This window comes from Lithobates pipiens, unplaced genomic scaffold, assembly GCF_037356315.1.
Source record: "Lithobates pipiens isolate NorthernLeopardFrog02 unplaced genomic scaffold, aLitPip1_a1.2 Scaffold_28, whole genome shotgun sequence".
NCBI lineage: Eukaryota > Metazoa > Chordata > Amphibia > Anura > Ranidae > Lithobates > Lithobates pipiens.
In genome coordinates, this window is record NW_027507789.1 from 213464444 (window position 1) to 213487406 (window position 22963).

The window sequence follows — 22963 nt, forward strand, 5'->3', positions numbered from 1 at the left end:
GGTTCTTATGATCTCTCTGCTTTCATTCCGCAATCCAAACAGGTAAAAACTAAATAGGTTAATTGCCTTCTGACTTTCCCAGACCTCGAACGCATGAATTGTGCTGGGGGTAGACGTGCGTTTCGTTATGATTAGTTTTTTCGGTCGTATACAAATCTCTGAAATGGACATAGTAACGAATGTCAATGAATCAATATAAAAAAAATGATAACACTGTTATCGAATTAACCACTTCTGCCCCGGAAGATTTTAATACCTCCCCCTTCATGACCAAGCCATTTTTTTCCATACGGTACTGCGCTATTTTAACTGACAATTGCGCAGTCATGTGATGCTGTACACAGTCCTTTTTTTTTTCTTTTTTCCCCCACAAATACAGTTTTTTTTGGTGGTATTTGATCACCTCTGCGGTTTTTATTTTTTGCATTAAAAAACAAAAAAAGAGCGACAATTTTGGAAAAAAAAACAAAAACATTATTTTTTACTTTATGCTATAAAACACATCCAATTAAAAAAAATTTAAAAATCGAATTTCTTCATCAATTTAGGCCATATTGTATTCTGCTACATATTTGTGGTAAACAAAAATCCCAATAAGCGTTTATTGATTGGTTTGCGCAAAAGTTATAGCGTCTACAAACTATGGGATATTTTTATGGCATTTTATTTATTTATTTTTTTACTAGTGATTGATCCATGGCGATCAGTGATTTTTAGCGGGACTGTGAAATTGCTGCCAACAAATCGGACACTAAAGCCCCATATCAGATTTTCTGCTGATTTTTGCCTTCGGATTTGCCAAAACCACAGTGCAAGGGCATGCCTGATTGCATACACTTTGAAACTCCTAAGGTATGAGCTCATATTATATGGTTTTTGGTAAATCTGAAGAAAAAATCAGCAGAAAATCTGATAGTGTGTATGGGGCTTAAGCCCAGGCTCACAATGACAGTGGGAATGAAATTGTGCGAGTACAGCTGTACTGTCCCGACTTCGGGGGCGATTTCAAAGACATTTTTTATCGTGATGGTGTCCTGCATTTTTTTATTTTTATTTTTTTTACAGGGAGTTTTGCGCTAATAAGTGAAATTCCTCATCGGCGTAATGTTCAAAGCTGCATCAGTTCCACAAAAAACATTCCGCTCTTACCTAGTGGTCAACCTGCTTTGTTATGATTGGGAGTAGGCAGGTGCCGTGTTCTGCCTCTGCCCCCCTCCCCATTGACAGCTGTGACATGCTGAGGAGTAGAAATGCCCAATCACAGGTCCTTTCACATAATGTACAGTATATGGTTTGCACTGAATAGACTTTTGTAATTTTGAAATTACATTGGAGTTTCATTTTTGATTTGATTTCTATTGATGTAATTTAAATTTAGTAATCTGGTGCCTTTGAGCACATGGTGGAAAAAAGATGAAATAAAAGCTGTAAAGTTTTATTAATAGGAATTACTTATCAGGATACATGCCCAAGGTAACTGGTATCTCTGTTCCTCTCATTGTCTGGTGTGTAATTGAAGAGTGGGGTTGGTCTCTGGGTGCATTGTGCCCATGGCAGTGTAATAGTTTGCACTCTCCCCTTAACAGGAATCTTTTCTCTGTCGGGAAACTCCATGCTGCTGCTGGTGGCATATCGCAAGCGTTCTATTCTGAAGCCAGCCGAATTCTTCATCGTCAACCTGGCGATCAGTGACCTGGGAATGACGGCCACTCTCTTCCCTCTGGCTATCCCCTCGCTCTTTGCTCACAGGTAAGTGCCAGTGAAGAAATGGTCAATACCAATGTGGTGGAAGCACATGACCATCATCCAAAGCCAGAAATCCCAAATAAAAGGGTTGTCCTTACATTTATTCGCTCCAAACCTTTTGACTGCCAGGAGTGAAATATCGAACTGTCCCAGGTATGGGTGAGCATGTATGGGTGAGCATGTGACTCGCTGCCCATCTCTAGTGACATATGGTTGTCCCAGTGCTGTCTAGCATAGGGGTTGGAGCTTTTTTTCCCCAGTCCTGGTGGCCAAACAAAGCTGTGCAGGATAGAGTAAAGGTGATTGCAAGCTGCTTGGGGAGGACCCCCTCCTGTAGTATTTTACATAATGTAACATAAAAATACCCAGCAGAGATGGTGGAAGCTCATCATAATAGGTACAGCAGGTGTGCAGCCCTAGTAACCCAATGCAGGGATATTGTCAGGAGTGGGCAACTACACCCCATCCAGATGTTGCGGAACTAGGTGTCCTATGAGGCATTGCACGACTGAAAGTTACAAGCAGAGACAGAGGCAGGATGGGAAAATTGACCGTTACAAACATGACCAGGACACCTGATAAGGTAGTACAGCCACGGGCACCATGAGTTTAAATAAGGGCCCGGGCTCCTCTCGAGCAGGAGGGCCGGTTGTACTGCCTCCTCTTGTGGCTCTCCATGCAATGCTGCCAGCATCTTCCTCTCCCTCCCTTTGGCTGTGCTGCAGGGGATCGGTATCTGCACCAACACCCCTGTGCTTTCTGGGCTCCCTTGTGTGCCTCCCTCCCACGCAGCGCTATCGGCTTCCTTACTCTCCTCTTCCGCCAGTTGCTGCGGGAACACAGGGGAATCAGTTTCAGGATGGGGGGGGGGGGGTTGCCAGTAATTATGTCACATTTACCGGCTTATTTCCTTCCTGAATAAACACAGTGAGCTATCACTCCTGTGTCCATTTATAATTGCAGCATAATAAACTCTTTACTATGCTTCAGTTTGTAAATGAACAGGAAACCTCAGAGTGCTTCCTATTCATCTGTGCAGCTGATGCTGCAGAGAAAGGAATTGAGGAATCTATGACATCAGTCCCTTTCTCTGGGACGGGGCCCCATGATTTCTAAGGGGAGCCCTGAGCATAATTCCCAGAGGCAGAGACATGTAGTTAGGCAGCAGATGGAGGGCCGCAGTTGCCCACACCTGGATATTAGGAGCTCCTGCCTATGAACACACCAGGTGTGCAGACCCAGGAACGTAGGGGAGGGATGGTGGGAGCTCATTATAATGGGCACAGCAGGTGTACAGAAATGGTGGGAACCTCTCATAATGGCTTCAGAAGGTATGCATGTCCAGGAACTCAGTGCAGGAATGGTCGGAACCCCTCATAATGGGCACAGCAGGTGAGCATGGATGGTGGGAAACGCTCATAATGGCCACAGGAGGTGTGCAGGATGCGGAACTCAGCGCAGGGATATGACCGAGTACCTGAGTGATAGAAGAGCTCATCAAGTGGTTTAGAATAAAATACAGAAGAATAACCAAAGCCTCTCTCCCTGCAGGTGGCTGTTTGATAAAGTGACCTGCAAATATTACGCCTTCTGTGGGGTCTTCTTTGGCCTTTGCAGCCTGACTAATCTGACAGTTCTGAGCTCTGTCTGCTGTATGAAAGTCTGCTATCCGGCATATGGTGAGTTTAATTGTATTCTTCTGAATGTCCTATTCACACCACACATCAACATCAAAAAGGTAAAGATGAAAAGATGTGAGCATATTAGCCTTTAGTTATGGGTCCATCGTTCAGAATTAGGCACCGGGTTGATCTTACCCTCTGTGAGGGGAAAAAACAACCTATGCAAAATGTAATCCAGGCCACAAGCTAAAAGAGAGGTGTTAGTGATGTTCGGGAAATTGTGCCTAAACAAGAAAGCTCAGCTTACCCCAAATTTGGTTTTTGATGGGACTACGGGTTCAGGTCACATGATTGTCTTCCTGCAGCTTCCTTGCATTTTTACATCTCAAAGGTGTCTACAGTGGGTAGGGTTGGGTATACTGAGCCTGCATAAGCACATGGCTTCCCAGAATCACAGATTTCCAACCATAAGGTGATTTTTAATCCTTGAATGAAATAGTGCTCTGCAGGAATGCCTGTAAGCAACAAGAAATCCCTGGGCATTTTGGCATTTCAAGTACCACACTTTTCATCAACAGCTATTGTTACTATCCCATTGTAATAGAATGTATAAACAACTGACTCTATCTTAGATTCTCTTCCATTCACATAAAGTAGAAGTAAACTTTTCATGTGTGTGTTTTACCTTAATTAGCTTAAAAGTTTGCATAGAACCACACCCTTATGAGATATTGTGAATAAGCCGAATTTGTGTCAGCAAGTCATTAGCTATTTCTTGTTTTCTAGTCAAGCAGCTTAAGCCCCTGTACACACAGTCGGACGTTCTGCCAACCAAATCCGGATTTTGTTCGTCGGATTTTGCCCGTCGGATCTTGTCCGAAACTGTTGCATACACACGGTCGGACTAAGTTGTCGAAAAATCCGATCATTCAGAACGTGATGACGTAATTTCGTTACGATGGGACTAGTAGCCAATAGCTTTGATGTAGGAATTTGATCTGAGCATGCTCTCTACACATGATCAGAGTATGTCCGATCAAACCAGTTGGTCGGAAAATATTTCCAACATGTTGGAAAATTGGGTCCGACGGAGATTCGGACGGAATCAGTCCGATGCATACCACACACAGTCGGATTATCCGACGACGCGGTCCGATAAGACGCATTCCGACGGATTCTCCGACCGTGCGTACAAGGCTTAACTCTTGATAAATAAGTACTGAGTTTGAATAACCCTTAGACATGTATCTTTACTGGTATATATACTACCGTTGTATTCAATAGAAGTCAGAGATCATATGAACACACACTCAAACCTGTTTCCCGTGTCTCATTTGGTCTCTCACGGATCCAAGGGTCCCGGTGGTCTTCCTGCATAAACCAGGGTGGTCTTTAAGGTGTACAATTCCTTTCACCCATTATATCTAATATTGATAGTTGTTAATGTGTTTTTGTTAAGCCGCGTACACACGGGCGGACTGTCTGGCCTACTTAGTCCGCCGAAACACATTTCAGCGGACAGTCCGCTCGTGTGTGGGCTTCAGCGGACTTTTTCAGCGTGCAGTCTGGCGGACTAAGTATTTCGGAATGTTGGAAATACTGTCCACTGGACTCGCATTTCGGCGGACAATCCGCCCGTGTGTGTGCCAGTCCGCCGTACTTTTAAAATGAGCGGACTTTTTACGCCCGGGGGAAAAGTCCGCTCATTTCGAGCGGGTATCCAGGTAGGCGGGGCCCGCGAAGGAGACGTCGCTGGCCCCGCCGCCTGGTATGGACTTAAAGGGGAACCCCAACGCCGAAAAAAATCGGCGTGGGGGTCCCCCCCAAGTCCACAACAGACCCTTGTCCGAGCACGCTACCCGGCCGGCCAGGAAAGGGGGGCGAGCGAGCGCCCCCCCTCCTGAGCCGTACCAGGCCGCGTGCCCTCAACATGGGGGGTGCCTTGGGGAAGAGGGGGCCGCGCGGCCCCCCCCACCCCAAAGCACCTTATCCCCATGTTGATGAGGACAAGGGCCTCTTCCCGACAACCCTGGCCGTTGGTTGTCGGGGTCTGCGGGCGGGGGGCTTATCGGAATCCGGGAGCCCCCTTTAATAAGGGGGCCCCCGGATACCGGCCCCCCACCCTATGTGAATGAGTATGGGGTACAATGTACCCCTACCCATTCACCTGTGAAATTAAAGTACAAAAAAAACACAACACAGGGTTAAAATATTTTATTGCACAGCTCCGGGGGTCTTCCGTCTTCGGGGGTCTTCTCGCCGGACTCCTCCGCTATCTTCTTGTAGCTCTTTTGCTAGCGGAGGAGTCCGGCTTTCTTCCTCGCCGCCGGCCTCTTCTCCCGACTTCGGGGGTCTTGTCCCCCTCTTCGGTTCTTCTGCCGGGCCACCGCGCCTTCTTATAGCTCTTTTACAGGCGGTGGCCCGGTCTTCTGTCGCCGCCGTCGTCGTCGCCTTCCGTTCTTCTTCTTCTTCTTCTTCTTCTCCAGGAGATGTTGCCTCGGAATGCCAGGGACGCACTGCGCGGCCACTTATATAGGGACAATGGGGCGGTGTCACATGGCTTTATGTCACATGGGTTGATGTCACATGGGGACTATGACATCGTAAGGGGGCGGGGTCACCATGTGACCAACCCATGTGACATAAAGCCATGTGACACCGCCCCATTGTCCCTATATAAGTGGCAGCGGAGCGCTTCCCTGGCATTCCGGCCAGAGAGATCGTCGAGGCAACATCTCCTGGAGAAGAAGAAGAAGAAGAAGAAGAACGGAAGGCGGCGGCAGCGACAGAAGACCGGAGGGGGGGACAAGACCCCCGAAGTCGGGAGAAGAGGCCGGCGGCGAGGAAGAAAGCCGGACTCCTCCGCTAGCAAAAGAGCTACAAGAAGATAGCGGAGGAGTCCGGCGAGAAGACCCCCGAAGACGGAAGACCCCAGGAGCTGTGCAATAAAATATTTTAACCCTGTGTTGTGTTTTTTTTGTACTTTTTTTCACAGGTGAATGGGTAGGGGTACATTGTACCCCATACTTATTCACATAGGGTGGGGGGCCGGATTCCGATAAGCCCCCTGCCCGCAGACCCGGACAACCAACGGCCAGGGTTGTCGGGAAGAGGCCCTTGTCCTCATCAACATGGGGACAAGGTGCTTTGGGGTGGGGGGGCCGCGCGGCCCCCCTTCCCCAAGGCATCCCCCCATGTTGAGGGCACGCGGCCTGGCACGGCTCAGGAGGGGGGGGCACTCGCTCGCCCCCCTTTCCTGGCCGGCCGGGTAGCGTGCTCGGACAAGGGTCTGTTGTGGACTTGGGGGGACCCCCACGCCGATTTTATTCGGCGTTGGGGTTCCCCTTTAAGTCCATACCAGGCGGCGGGGCCAGCGACGTCTCCTTCGCGGGCCCCGCCTACATGGACACGCGTTCGAAATGAGCGGACTTTCCTCCGCGTGTGTGGGCGAGTCCGTTCATTTCAAAAGTAGGGCGGATAGTATGGCGGACTTAGTCCGCCGTATTAGTCCGCTCCAAAATTGCCGTGTGTGGGCAAGTCCGTTCATTCGAAAGTATGACGGACTGTCCGTCGGATTGTCTGACGGACTAAGTTGGCCAGACAGTCCGCCACGTGTGTACGCGGCTTCAGTTTTAAATAATGAATTATACTTTAACTTGCTAGTTGTTTTTTTGCAGGGTTGTAGAAGTGTGGTCAGCGTTCCCTGTGGAGAGAGTACTGTAATGTGGAGCATTGACAAAGCTTACTTCCTACTTTTATCATTTCCCTCTCAGCCTTTTTAGATTTTGTTAGACTTCAGAGAGAGACTTGTGAGCAGCCAGGGTATTGATTCTTGACCTCAAATTGTCCACAGGTCAGCAAAGTCTAGGCTGTCACATCAGTTCAGCATGTTGTTTAGTAGGTGCAAGAAACTGCAACTTACCCAACAGTCCCCTCAATATATATAAAAAAGCAGAAGATTGCAGGTTGCTTCATGCCAAGCTGCAGTCCAGAATATGTGATGATTGGAGTCAGACTCCTTTACACCAACACATTGGGACTGATTTAGACAAAGGGCAGTTGCTTCAGAGCTTAGTAAATAAGGGGAAACTCTGCTGACCTCCATCATCCAATCATGTGCAAGCAAAAATGCTGTTTTTTTTTTCCTTGTATGTGATTGGGTATTCTTTGCAAAGTGAAGCTTCATATAAAATGGTTGTAAAGACTCAAAGTTTTTACCTTCATCCATAGAATGCATGAAGGTAAAAAACCTTGTGTGTGCAGCACCCCCCCCCCCCCCCCCCCCATGCTTAACTGATCCCCATCTCAATCCAGCTCTGTGCACGATAGCCTCGGCTCTCCCAGGTCTCTTCCTCCTCATTAGCTTAGACAACAGCAGGAGCCATTGGCTCACACTACTGTCAATCACAGCCAGAGACCCAATGAGGAGAGAGCTGGGGAAGAGCTGAGCAGCATTCCATGTGTGGATGGACACACAGAGCATCGGTTTGGGAGTGAGCCTGTTCAGGTGCCTGTAGCTAGCTGCTTGCTGTAACTTGGCAAGACGGAGGGGCCAGGAGCATCGGTGGGGCACCCAAGAAGAGGAGGATCAGGGCTGCTCTGTGCCAAACCACTGCACAGAGCAGGTAAGTTTGTTATTTAAAAAAAAAATAACAATCTGCCTTTCAAGAGACATTTAGGCCTCATGTACACTGCTGGTAAACGGACGTTTAGGAGTAGTTGGGCATTTTCTTCAGTTGCCCTTGAACTCTCTTCTATGTACACAGGGCCATTTATAGTCATTTCTAGGCAGTGGAGTTTAGAGGCATTTTTTGGAATGCAAAAAAAATGCGTACAAGACGGATGTTCAGAGGCATTTAAAATGCCAAATGCCTGTAACAGCTTGTAACTCGCGTTTAGCCAGGTTTCATTTACAGGCGTTTTTCATTTTTGGCTATTAAAAAAAATAAATATAAATATATATATATATATATATATATATATATATATATATATATATATATATATATATATATATATATATATATATATATATATATATATATATATATTTAAAAACTTCTAAAAGCAAACGCGGCAAAACACTGCTAAACGTGGCATGTAAACGCGGCAAAACAGACGTTTTAAACCTGGGTTACGATTTGTCAAGTTAAATCGTTCAGGAGAAGTTGTAAAAACGTCCCATGTACATGAAGCCTAAAGGGTCATTTTTTTTTTAATAACAAACATGTTATACCTGCTTTGTAATGGCTTTGCACAGATCAGCCCCGATCCTCCTCTTTTCAGGTCCCCCTGCTGGGGCTCCTGGCTCCTCCACTTCAGCCAGTGCCCCCAATAGCAAGCTGCTTGCTCTGGGGGCACTGGGGCGTGCTTGTTCCACCGCCTTCTGTCTCCTCATTATCTCACTGGCTGCGAGGAGATAGAGGGGCCGGGACCTAGCTGTGTCTGAAATAACACACAGAGCTGCAGCTCAGCTCGGGTGCCCCCCGTGGGAGGCACTCAGCAGGAGAAACCAGCAGCACTGAAGAGGGACCCAAGAAAAGGATGACTGGGGCCGCTCTGTACAAAACCATTACACAGAGCAAGGTAAGTATAACATGCTTGTTATATATTACTAAGCTCTGCAGCAACTGCAAATGCAAATTGCTCAGTCTATTTCTATTTGCCTTAAATCAACCCCATAGTAGAGGAAATGAGTCTACAAATTTTAGCTGAATGGACAAGGCAGATTATCCTGCTATGTTGTAATTTTTCTTGCAAAGTTTGATATCCTTTTCTTTCTGCCTGGACTGTACCTTTTAAGGCATACAAAGCAGTACTTTTCATAACCCGATCCTCCTTTTACAGCTACTTCGGTAGGTTTAATGCTTGTATGTGTTGGATTCAGTGGACCCAGGCTTTTCATATCAGATAGGTCAGTTTGTGATCCTGTAGTGCTATGCTTTAGACATGTGCACTGACAAAAATGTGTTCATTTTAGTTACATTTCATTCATTTTTTTTCAAAATTTTGGATTTCCAAATTCTCAAATTTCTGAATTTCGAATTTCCAAATTTTTTGAATTTCCGAATTTCAAAATTCAAAAATTTGAAAATCGGAAGATTCGAAAATCTGAAAAAAATAATTTTTTTAATAATAATAATAATTTGAAATTATAACTAATAATAACTGACTATTAAGAAATAAAGAAAATTCATTCTAAAAAAGGAAAACCTGTGGTCGGACTTTAAAGGCACAACAAACAGTAGATATATACAAAAATATTAGCATTTATTGAACTATATATATAAAATACAAACATTATAGATTGTTTTTTGTATATATGATTTTTACCGATTTGTCTCTTTCATGTCCCTGTTGTTTGTATTATATATATATTTCAATAAATGCTAATATTTTTGTATGTTTCTACTGTTTGTTGTGCCTTTAAAGTCCGACCACAGGTTTTCCTTTTTTGAAATTATTTTCCTTTATTTCTTCACAAATTTACGGATGAGGCATTGAGTGCTGTTTCTTTTTTTGTATTCATAACTACCGTAACTATTAAATTATAGGTATTGGAATTTGCTTTCAAATTTGGCTGTTTGTGAATGTAACAAAATACTAATTTATCTGAAGTTACGAATTATCCGAAATAACGAATGCCGCATCTAAACAAATGGAATGGAACAAATTAATAATAAATAATAATAACAAGGTTTTATTATTATTGTTATTTATTATTATTAGATCGTTACCTTCCATTCGTTTAGATACGGCATTTGTTATTTTAGATAATTTGTAACTTTGGATAAAATTTGTATTCGCAACATTCACTAACAGCCAAATTTGAAATGAAATTCCAATACCTATCATTTAATATTTATCATTAGTTAGTTATTATTTCAGATTTTTGGAATTTTGACTTTTCAGATTTTCATTCTTTTGAATTTTCAGATTTTCGTTCTTATTTTTGGATTTTCAAATTTCCAAATTTTTGAATTTTCAAATTTCTGAAATTTCCAATATTCGATTTTTCCTATTTTCAAATTTCTGAAATTTTGAATTTTCCAATTTCCGAAATTTTGAATTTTCTAAATTTTGAATTTTCAAAAGTTTGGAAAATTGAAATTCTGAAATTCTAAATTTCATAAATTGAAAAATTCAGAAATTTCGGAATTAACGAATTGTCAAAATTCATTAAAAAACAAATTCGGGACTAAACAAATTGCACATGTCTACTATGCTTCCCTTCCTCCATATAGTCAGTGTTCACCAATGTCCCATTCATACCAAGTTTTAGAAAGCGTAACTGAGATGGAGGCTAAATCGTTTATGTTTATGGCTGATCTATAATTGCTTTGCAGGAAATAAATTTTCTTCTACCCACTCACGGATTTTGCTGCTGTGCGTCTGGGTGTATGCCTTTGTATTCGCCACGGCCCCATTGGCAGAGTGGGGGAGTTACGGGCCGGAGCCCTATGGTACTGCCTGCTGTATAGACTGGAAGGCCTCCAACCGGGAGCACCGAGCCATGTCCTATGTGGTGTCCCTGTTCGTCTTATGCTATATCCTACCCTGCACACTGATCCTCATCTCCTACACCCTCATCCTGCTCACTGTGAAAGGGGCGAGGAGAGCCGTGAAACAGCACCTGTCACCGCAGAACAAAGGGAGCAATGTTCACAGCCTTATCATAAAGGTGAGATTGCCTGGGACACAAACACCTGGGGTGTTATTCACTTTATATACATGTAAAATAATTATGTAAAGCTCTCCAAGTTACGGTGATTTCATCCCGGAGGAGTAGAAACAGACGTAGACATAATGGGGTTGGTTTACTAAAGGCAAATAGACTGTGAACTTTGCATAGAGCAGTTGCTCCAAAACATAGTAAATGAGCAGAACCCCATCCAATCACGTGCAAGCAAAATTTATGTTTTTATTTTTATTTTCCTTGCATGTAATTGGGTAGTCTTGGCAAAGTGAAGCCTTACCTTATTTACTAAGCTCTGGACCAACTGCAAACTGCAATTTGCCTTTAGTAAATCAACCCCAATGGATTTAGTGAAGGCTGCAGTTGGGCATGTAAAATGTCACAGGTTATCCACGTAACCTCTGGAAGAATTACCCCCCTCTTCATGACCAGGCCATTTTTTTGCCATACAGCACTGCGTTACTTTAACCACTTGCTTACTGGGCACTTAAACCCCCCTCAGTCCCAGACCAATTTTCAGCTTTCAGCGCTGATGCACTTTGAGTGACAATTGCGCGGGCATACAACACTGTACCCAAATGAAATTTTTATCATTTTTTTCCCACAAATAGAGCTTTCTTTTGGTGGTATTTAGTCACAGCTCGGAGTTTTATTTTTTGCTAAACAAACAAAAAAAGATGCAAAAAAAAAAAAAAAAAAATCATGTTTTAATAGTTTGTTATAAAATTTTGCAAACGGGTCATTTTTCTCCTTCATTGAAGTGCGCTGATTAGGCGGCACTGATAGGCTGCATTGGTGGGCACTGATGGGCTGCATTGGTGGGCACTGATGGGCTGCATTGGTGGGCACTGATAGGCTGCACTGGTGGGCACTGATAGGCATAGTTAAGGCGGCACTAATAGGCACAGATAAGGCGGCACCGATGGGCACAGATAAGGCGGCACTGATGGGCAAAGATGGGCACAGATAAGATGGCACGGATGGGTGGCACGGATAAGTGGCACGGATGGGTGGCACGGATGGGCACTGATAGGTACCACATAGATGGGACTGATGGGCACTGATAGGTGGCACTGATAGGTGGCTCTGATAGGTGGCACTGCTGGGCACTGATGGGCGGCACTGCTGGGCACTGATGGGCGGCACTGCTGGGCACTGATGGGCGGCACTGGGGTGCAGCACCTGAGGCAGATTTTGGGTGGCACTGTGGGTGGCACTGTGGGTGGCACTGTGGGTGGCACTGCTGGGTGGCACTGTGGGTGGCACTGTGGGCACTGCTAGGTGGCACTGTGGGCACTATGGGCACTGCTGGGTGGCACTGACAGGGGGGCACTTACTTTATTTCAGGATGGCACTGCGGGTGGCAGGTGGGCACTGGCAGGGGGCAGGTGTCCGTTTAAATTGCTGGCCGTGATCGGGACTGATGTCCCGAACACGGCCGCCGGCGATCGGCTTTTTTTTTTTCTCCTCGCGCTGTCAGCGCGAGGAGGAATACTAGCCGATTACCGGCTCCGTTTTATCACATGATCAGCTGTCATTGGCTGACAGCTGATCACGTGATAAGGGGTCGGGATCGACCCCTTACACGGATCGGTGATCAGGCGAGTCTCACGGACTCGCCGATCACAGAGCGCGCCGCGCGCGCCCCTCAGGGGGCGCGCAGGCCGCTCGTAACCGGGACTACGTCAATAGACGTAGTCCCGAAAATGTGGGTCCGCGCTATTGCCGTCATTTTGCAATAGCGCGGATCCCAAGTGGTTAACTAACAATTGCACGGTCATGCAACGCTGTACCCAAATCAAATTTATGTCATTTTTCCCCCACACAAATAGAGCTTTCTTTTGATGGTATTTGATCACCTCTGTATTTTTTATTTTTTGCGATGTAAACAAAAATAGGCCGACAATTTGGGGAAAAAAACTATATTTTTTCACTTTCTGCTATAAAACATATCCAAGAAAAAAATTAAAACAAAATCTAATTTCTTCATAAATTTAGGACAATATGGTTGATTTACTAAAGTCAAAAGGCCTGTGTGCTTTTCAAAGTGCAGTTGTTCCACAGCTTAGTAAATGAGGTAAAGCTGCACTTTGCAAAGACTACTCAATCATGTGTAAGGAAAATAAAAAAAATCCACATTTTTGCTGGCACATGATTGGATGATGGAAGTCAGCAAAACTTTTGCTCATTTACTCTGCACTTGCACAGTGCACAGTCTATTTGCCTTTAGTAAATCAACCCCGATATGTATTCTGCTACATATCTTTAGTAAACAATATCCCAATAAGCATTTATTGTGTCTACAAACTATGTGATATATACTGTAATTTTTTTTTCATACTAGTAATGGTGGCGATCAGGGACTTATAGGGGGACTGCAATATTCCGGCGGACAATCTGACACTTGCTGACACTTTTTGGGAACCAGTGACACTAATACAGTGATCTGTGCTAAAAATATGCACTGCAATACTAATGGCACTGTCTAGGAAGGGGTTAAACTTCTAAAGCAATCAAAGGGTTGTGCCTAGCCAGTTTTGTGTGTGTACTATGTTTGTTGCTGCTACTAAGGGATGTGATAGATTTTATTCCCTGCTTTGCGGGTGCCGCTGGACATCCATTTCCGGCATCCACGAATCAGCATCTGCTGTAAGTAATCACAGCATAGCATTTATATATATATATATATATATAAATACATGATTACGCACTGAATGACACCCTGTAGCAGTATATCTGCTATGGGGTGGTCGAAAAATTAGTTATAAACCACCCAACGATGGAAAACACTTTACATTCAGTAGTAAACACAATGTTGTAAAGGAGGAGGGGATGTTGTATAGTAGGTGCAAGAAACTGGGACAGTCCCCTCAATATATAGAAAGCAAAAGAATGCAGTTCGCTGCATTCCAAAGGTAAATTATCTGCTTTTAGCAGAACATGCAATTCCAGCAAAATAATATAACAGTGTATGGTGACAGATTTGGGCATTGCTCAGCCATTGGTGAAGCAAAACATATCTGAACAGCGAATATCACGGTCTAGAGTCAGGCTAGGTGGCCAGTGGCTGTGGCAGTTTGGAGATTCACCATCATCCAGCTAGATGAACACACAAACAGATTACCTAGCAGATGATATATGCTCACCCAAGGCGTGAGGTTTTAAGCACCAGCCGGTCTTCACCAGAGCTCCTGATGGTGGAGATGGGCTTTGCTGTGTGCCAATGCCAGGTTGTGGTGCTCAGGATTGCCGAAGCAAGTAGATAGCAAGCAGGAGGCGGGTAGCGGATGAAGAAGATTAGGAACAAGCAGAAGCATAGTCAATGTACAAGCCAAGGGTCAGTACCGAGTAGCATCTGAAGGGCATCATACAGAAGAGTGACTAGCATAAGGCTGTCTCCCAGGGGCCACACATAATTGTCTTAATATTAAAACTTTGCTAAACATTGTGGACAATCTCTCAGTCTCATATCTGGACTATTTTCCCGGTGGTTGTCAACATTGATTTTATATATATGATATTCGGTTCCCCTTTTTGGCACTGAGTCCACTCTTTGTGCATTATTCTGCCCCTGTCCCTGGAACCGTCTGGCTTTTTATACTCTTCTCTTACTAGCAGATTGGGCTGGCCTGACCTACCTGTGCATAGATCCTGACAATGGTGTAGTAGAACCAGTTTCCAGTGGGATGGTACCCTCTGAACCAGTTTCCGGATACTTATAAGTGAGACTTATCTTTTTTGTAAGACAGTGGGGTCAATTCTCTTTATTTGCTATCTGTAGAACCTTGACTGTATCTTGAAGAAGCCTAATGGTGAAATGCGTAGATACACAAGGGCTCACTGCACATTATGTATCAATATACATGATTTTTAATTTGGCTGTTCCGATCTATTCATGTTGTGTATTTTTCAATAAATAGTGTTTATTTTCATACCTCTTTGTTGTTTCCTATGCCTTCAAAGTCTGACCTAGGTTTACTGTTATACTGTTATAGTACACTTTTGTTTTGTTTATTCAGACAGAAGAGTAGTGGAGGAACGAGCCAAAGGTCAGTAATGAATGGTAGCGAATATACGAACAGCAACAGGAGTGACAAGGGCTAGCTATTGGCTGGAGAGAGCACAATAATCTGGCAAACAGGAAGTGCAAAGGCATGGCTTCAATAGGAATTTCATGGGAGGAACAAATAGTTCAAGGTTCACGAGAAAACGAGGGACAATGCAAGTTTATCTGAGGGATTGTCCAGGGAGCTGTCCAGGTGGCTCAGCATCAAGAAACGTAGCTAGATACAGCAGAGGTTGCAGGTTGAGACTTGGGTCCTGACAGTGAGATACATTTTAAATGTCCAGAAGTTACCTCCGCATTAATGTGGGGCACATAATGATGGGGCACAATTCTTCCTAGTGACACCAACAATGGAGCCCAATGACACCAATGATGGGACACAATGCCTCCCAGTGATACCAACAATGGGGCCAAATGACACCAATGCTTGGGCACAATTCCTCTCAATGACATCATTCATGGGACACAATTCTTCCCAGTGACCCCAACAATGGGGCCCAATGACACCAATGATGGGGCACAATTCCTCCCAATGACTCCAATGATAAGGCACAATTCCTCCCAGTGACACCAACAATGGGGCCCAATGACACCAATGTTGGGGCACAATTCCTCCCAATGACACCATTGATGGCGCACAATTCCTCCCAATGACACCATTGATGGGGCTTTGTTTACTCCCACTGATGCTGAGAAATTTTCTACTCCCAATGGCCACAGCCCCCCTAAAGTCTGAAGGACAGTAAACTGGCCCTTTGTTTAGAAAGTTTGACCCCTGTTATATTATAAACCTGTAACAGTGTGCAGACGGCTGGTAATAATTATCTGGCCTCGTTCCGGTGCATTGCACTAAAATTGATTTCCCTTTCTATAGTTTACTACGCTAATCAAAATGCTGAGTTCATACCAAGTACTCCACCCCCTATATCAGCGTTCTATTCTAGAAAAAATAAATTGGCGGCTTTACACGATCTAAGTGGTTTATCTGTTTCTTCTTTCCTATCTGACGCATTCGCAGCCGAATAAAAAAGGGACCCTTTCATGTCTATTTATGAAATCCACACTGAGGATTCAATAGTGGGAACTGTCTTTTTATAACTGTTTGGTGTAATACGGCCCTCTCATTAAATTTACAGCATTTCAGCAAAAGATAATGTGAAAAGACAAACTATCTTCGTTTTGCGCTGTTCGCCGCCACAACAAAACAATTTAATTTAATTTGTTGCAGTGAGCAGTCGCTTGTGTCTGTCGTGTTTCCACAAATTACATTTTATTTTAATGTTATTCCTTCTATTTAAAGTAGCACATTCACCTGAAATTGACTGCTGGTATCTCTGTGTTTTCCAGCAGTTTTCCATCACCCATACGTATGTTATAATACCGAGCGATGGTTTGGAGAGATTTGTATCTTTTATGGACTTCCCCGTTATGGCCTTACCTGTCCTATAATGGAGTACAGATTTCCGTTGCACAGACAGAACTGGAGGCAAGAGGTTTTGTTTTTAAGTAAATCAGTTTTAACCATTTGCAAGACCTCCAGCAATGTACTGCGGATAGGTGGCCCGCATGGGCAAAGCGACATATCCGTACGTTGTTGTCTGCTTCTGGGTTTAGGGCGCCCTCCCACCAGCACCTGATTGTTCTCAGCTGGAGCCTGTTGGCAAGTCTTGGCCATTGATTCACGCCTGAGACCCGCTGATCGCTGTATCCAATCATCGCCCAGAGCTCTGCATTGACAATCAACAGAGAGCTACAGAAAGAACGATCTCTCTCTGTTTCTTATCCCTGCAAAGCAAGGAAGAGACACTTAGGGATCTATTTGTAAAAGCAGCACACTGTACACAGTTACGCTCACATTTAAACCCTTTCAAGCCAGTGTCATTAGTACAGTGACAGTGTAAAGGTATTAGCACTGATATTAGTGTCACTGGAGATGTCAGTGGCAGTTAGTCAGCCCCCCCCCCCCAGTGGCAGTTAGTGTCCGCCACACTATCTCAGTATCATTATAAGTTTCAGAATCACTGCCATTAGTAATATAAAAAAATATAAACAATAATTCCAGTACCCAGATAGTGAGGATAACTTGCCACAAATTTGTGGCAGTGTTGAATTGTAAGACTACCTAAGTCGCCAGAAGTTGTTCCCGGGGGAATGGTCACTTCACCCTGACATCTTCTTGGCTATATGCCAACAATGGGGGATCCCGGATGTAGATCTGTTTGCATCCAGGTTCAACAACAAAGTCGACAACTTTGTGTCAAGAACAAGGGATCCACTTGCATGTGGAACAGATGTGTTGGTGACTTTGTGGGGCCAGTTCTCACTGATTTATGCGCTCCCTCCTATTCTGCTGCTACCTCGACTTCTTCGCAGGATCAAGCAGGAAAGAAAGTCAGTAGTTCTTGTGGCCCCAGGGTGGCCCAGAAGATCTTGGTATGCAGAAATAGTAAAGTTGGCGGTAGGAAACCCATGGACCCTACCACCACATCCAGACCGGTCTTCCATCCTACTTTACAAACGCTAAATTTAATGGTTTGGCTATTGAATCCTACATTCTAAAGAATCATGAGCTTTCAGGCTCAGTGATAGTTACCTTGATTAATGCAAGGAAGCTAGCTTCCAGAGTAATTTATTATAGAGTCTGGAAGAAATATGTTTCTTGGTGTGAAAATAGGGGTTGGCATCCTAGGAAGTATGTCAAAGGTAGAATTCCTGCCTTTCTGCAAATGGGGCTAGAGATGAAGCTGGCCTTGAGTACTATCAAGGGCCAGTTCTCGGCCTTGTCAGTGTTGTTTCCACATTCTTTGATCAGAAGCTTTATACAGGGGGTAATGTGGCTTAATCCTCCGGTTAAAGCACCCCTGAACCCTTGGAACTTGAATTTAGTTACAGAAACAGCTTTTTAAGCCGATACGACAGGTTCCTTTGGTCCTTTTAACAAGGAAAAGTTTTTCTGGTAGCCATTTCTTCGGCAAGAAGGGTATCGGAGCTGGTGGCTCTTTCTTATAAAGAGCCATATTTAATCGTTCACAAGGATAGAGTGGTATTGCGTCCTCATCCTAGCTTACTGCCAAAGGTGGTTTCAGGTTTTCACCCTAAACCAGGATATTGTTTTACCTTAATTTTTTCCGGAACCTTTTTCTAAGGAAGAAAAGACACTACACTCTTTGGATGTAGTGAGGTCAAGTTCTATTTGAAGGCGACTGCTCAGATTAGAAAAACAGATGTTTTGTTCGTGTTGCCAGAAGGTCCTAGGAAAGGACAGGCAGCATCAAAATCCATTGCCAAATGGATTCAGCAGGTAATTTATTCAAGCTTATGGTTTGAAGAGGAAGGTTCCACCTTTTCAGGTCAAAGTGCACCAGGGCTGTTAGTGCTTCATGGGCAGTGCATCACCAAGCTTCCATGGCTCAAATCCGCAAGGCCGCAACCTGGTCTTGGTGATTGGCTCACTAATTTTCCCAGAAGTCGGCACTAGGATACAAGTCAGATTTTGGCAGAGAAGAAGGCTCTTCTAAGTGCAGTAATTCAAACATTTTAGTGAGAAGAAGGGCTAACTTTATAAGATGGATGTGAAAAGCAAGCATATCAATAAGTGCATAGTGTCTAGCAGGGTGCCTCCTGGATGTATAGACAACTGCAGATGGAAAGTCCAGCTGGCCAGCGGTGGAAAGCACTGTGTCTCTGATCCAGGAAGGAGAGCAGGAAGGACAGCGTGGAACTTTGCCAACCGGAAGAGACATCAGAGCGGGTGGGATGTGTTTCGGGGGATGCCCAGTCGCTCCCTGGTAGTGCCTTTAAAGTCCCACCCCTAGGGGGTTCCTCCTCTTTCGTCGCTCCCTGCCCAGTCGCTCTTGAAGAAAGAGCGACTGGGCATACCCCCAAATATGTCCCTTACCATTCTGATGTCACTTCTATTTGCGCGGCTCTCCTTCCTTGATCAGAGACAGTGCTTCCTACCACTGGTCAGCTGGACTTTCCATCTGCAACTGTGTATACATCCAGGAGGCATCCCAGTTAATCCAAAAACAAAAAAATTGTAAAAAGAAAAAAATATATACGATAAATAAATTTTTTTTTTAAAGTGCCCCCATCCCACCGTGCTTACGCACTAATGCGAACGCATACATTACTCCCGAACGCATATGTAAACGGCGATCGCACCACAAATGTGAGGTATTGTCGCTAACATCAGAGTGAAAGCAATAATTCTAGCACCAGACCTCCTGTGCAACTCTAAACTGGTAACCTGTAAAGGTGTTTACCAATGGACAATTTTAAGCACCGTCATTTGTCGCCATTCCATGGGCAGACGCAATTTTAAAAGCAAAAAAAAGGTAGATTTTTTATTGTACGAGAGAAGTGTCAGAATTGGCCCAGATACAAAGTGGTTAATTGAAAAAATTTAATTTAGAAGCTGATTGGCTACCATGCACAGCTGCACCAGATTCTGAGTGTGCCCATTATATTCTCTTGTTAAACGTACAGTATAGTACTTCCATATGGGGGGTGTTACATCACAAGATGATGGAAGTCTCATGCTCTCATCTCCTGGGCCCCCTGCTTCTATAAAAAGAGGGATCACAAGCATTCACAGAATGGGGTGTTCATTGGATTAAGGAGTGTCTAGAGGACCCTTTACCAGTCCATAGAACCAATTGGTTTGCCTAGGAAAATGAATTGTTGATCCATAGATAATATCTGCTTCCCATACATCATTTTTAATTGTAGGTTTGGATGGACCATTCCTTTCATCCACAAATATAATATAACATGGTGATCGGTATTGCCAATCAAGTGGACTCTTGAGCCTGTTGAGCCTGTCATTGGTGAATGTTCCTATTGTGTTTCTCTATAGGCCCGTACACACGATCTGACTTTTTGACAACATACATGAAAACTAGCTGTTTTAAGGCAACACCCGGCTGTGTGTATGCTCCATCGGACAAACTTTTTCGGTTTTCATTGGAATTTTGTTGGCTGTGCGAACGGACAAACTTTTCGACAACATAAGTCCGATGGAGCAAAGTCCGATCGTGTGTACAGAAAACCATCGGATTTTAAAAATACGCATGCTCAGAACCAATGCAAAAGATCAGACAACAATACAGAAGTTGATCAAAGGTGGTGGTAAAGAGCAGAAAAACCACGTGATTTGGTGAAAGTTGGCACAAAAAGTCCTATAGTGTGTATGCTTAACAAGTCCAGGGCCACCGCCGTTTATACAAACTTTCCCGTGGACTTTTGTACAAAGTCTGATCGTGTGTATGAAGCTTATCACTGTTTCATATTTTTAATGACTAGGATTTGCTATTCTTGCTGGCAAATATTGCTAATATACACTATATACCGCTTTTGCCGCAGCATTGTGATTATGAGATTGTATTTATTTATTTTTTTTGCATTTCGTCTTTATTAGCGTTTTACAAAATGTTTACAAAAGAATCAAATTGAAAACATGTTATAAAAAAGAACAAAGCAAGTATACTTCTAGTACATGCCACAGTTTTCAATAAAAATTTATAAAATTTGAAAAAACAACAACTTTGTAATCAGTATAAGTAATCTCTTTTTGTATTTTTCAGCTCAGTGTGGCAGTCTGTATCGGCTTTCTCCTCGCATGGACTCCTTACGCTATTGTGGCAATGTGGGCGACCTTTGGTGATGCCAGGCGGGTCCCGGTGATAGCATTTGCCCTCGCTGCTGTGTTCGCCAAGTCTTCTACCCTTTACAACCCCATAGTGTATCTGCTACTGAAGCCAAACTTTTTGAATGTCGTAACTAAAGACCTGTCCGTGTTTCAAGCCGTGTGCACCATGGTCTGTGGCATCTGCCGAACCCCAGTGAAGAAGGCGCCATGTATACACCAGGATGTCAGGAGCCCCTTCATGGAGAGCCGCTGCTGCGATAAAACAATTGAGTGCTTTGGTAATTACCCACAATGCTGCAGTTTGGGACAGATGGACATGAGCCACCAGGCCAGCCTCACTGAGGGCAAGACTCAACCAGCTAATGCCGTATCAGCTTCCTCAGTCCATCTCGTGGTACATTCCTCCAGAACTAAATCCACCCAGGAAACTGTGGAGATCACAACAGAGTCTCTGCCACCAGATTGTATGAAAGGCTTTTTGTGATTTGCTGACACTGGTCACATGACACCTTTCTGATGTTTCTGGCCTTCCAGGATCAGGCCTGTTTGTTTTGGTGTTGAGTCATTAAAAACAATTCAAACGTTATAGAAGTTGTGATGAAAAATTCTTCTTCCATGGTCCCTTCACCCGATGACAGCGTGAGGCCACCAGGGAATGTTTACAGGGGAACTGTATTGTGTTTTGGATTGGTTATTCTTGGGGTCTGCTGTTGGGTTCAGGGAGTTTTTCAGGCAACAGGCCTGCTTGGTTTTGGGGAAGATGTTTTTGACATGGCATAAAGGGAGTACTGCAGAATGATAGTCAGAGATACCAGAACCAGGAGAAGAGTGCACTGGATATCACATAGCCCCTGAAGATGATGCCAACATAGATGCATAGATTGCATGTGGATAAATAGGTATCTGCCACCCACGGAGCTCTCACTGCTAAACAAAGCTGCAGTTTCACAGTAACCCAACCTAATGGTAAGTATTTACTGGGGATGTATTTCAGATTTCCATCCCTTCATTGGAGAGTTATAGGCAAAACGTGTTTTTTCCATTTTTGGATAGAGTAAGGGAGGGTTATAACCCCTGTCAGATTTATTTTCTTGACACCTGTGTCCCTTCACTTCCTGTCCCACAGCAAAGCAGGAAGTGAGAAGAAATCACTTCAAATAATAGGAATCCATTGCCCCCCCCCCCACCCAGGTCACCAGAAATAGTGTCCCCTTTGGGATGTTTTCCCCTCTATTTCCGCAAGTGTTTTTTTAAAAGTAAAACTAATAGCAAATTTTTTTTTTAAATTTTGGACAGAGTAAGGGAGGTTTATAACCTCTGCCAGATTTTTCCCATTGATTTCCCTTCACTTCCTGTCCCAAAGCCAAACAGGAAGTGAGAAGAAATCCCTGCAAGGAATATCTTGGGGACCCCCAGGTCACCAGAACGAGCGTCCCCATTGGAAAATTTCCCCTCTATATCTTTTCTGGGGACAACCCAAAATTTGGGATTTTCTTTTACTTTACTTTTCAACGATAATGGTAAACAGGACAAATAGAGAGGGTGAATCTCCTTAACGGGGAGCACAGACAGCAACAACAGGTGTTTTAATCCCTCTCACCAGAACTACTGTCCACATTGTAATATTTCCCCCATTCCTGTTCAGTTGTGACGAAACGCGTACGTTGGAGCTATCACTTGTGATGTCACCACACATCCCAGAATCAGAAAGTTGTTCATTTGATTCCAGCTTTTTCACTGATGAAAGCTTGTCATATCTTAGTCTTTGTAAGTAATTGGTAATTAATTTTTTTGAATCTCCCTAACGGGGGGCACAGACAGCAATACAAATCTAATAGGTGTTTTAATCCCTCTCCACTCTGTCCAAAACTGGAAAAAGAACTTTAATTATACTTTAAAGTACTACTAAAGCCAAAAACATAGGAAATTATACCCCCCCCCCCCCCCCCCCGGTGAGTTTTTCCTTTACATCTTCTTTCAAATCACAACAGGAAGTGAGAGCTCTCTTGGAAGACAGTTGTCACCAGAACAACTGTCCACATTGTAATATTTCCCCCTGTTTCTGTTCAGGTGACAATTCAAGTCAGCTTGGACAAAGGCGCCAACAAAAACCTGACAGAGTTTCTAAGGCTTCTCTATCCAATAAAAAAAAGTGAGAATAATAACATTTTGTCTGTAGATAC

At 44.0% G+C, this 22963-nt stretch overlaps 1 protein-coding gene across 2 annotated transcripts in view; it reads left to right on the forward strand.

The window, feature by feature from the left end:
- The window catches only part of LOC143936147 (opsin-5-like), a 76944-nt gene extending 55573 nt beyond the window's left edge, over nucleotides 1–21371 (forward strand). For both annotated transcript variants that reach the window (XM_077460519.1, XM_077460520.1), the window contains exons 3-6: nucleotides 1587–1749; nucleotides 3298–3425; nucleotides 10715–11049; nucleotides 20716–21371. In XM_077460519.1, coding sequence (XP_077316645.1) covers nucleotides 1587–1749; nucleotides 3298–3425; nucleotides 10715–11049; nucleotides 20716–21264 — 1175 coding nt within the window. In that variant the 3' untranslated portion in view covers nucleotides 21265–21371. The remainder of the gene's footprint in view (nucleotides 1–1586; nucleotides 1750–3297; nucleotides 3426–10714; nucleotides 11050–20715) is intronic.
- Nucleotides 21372–22963: the final 1592 nt, after the last annotated feature.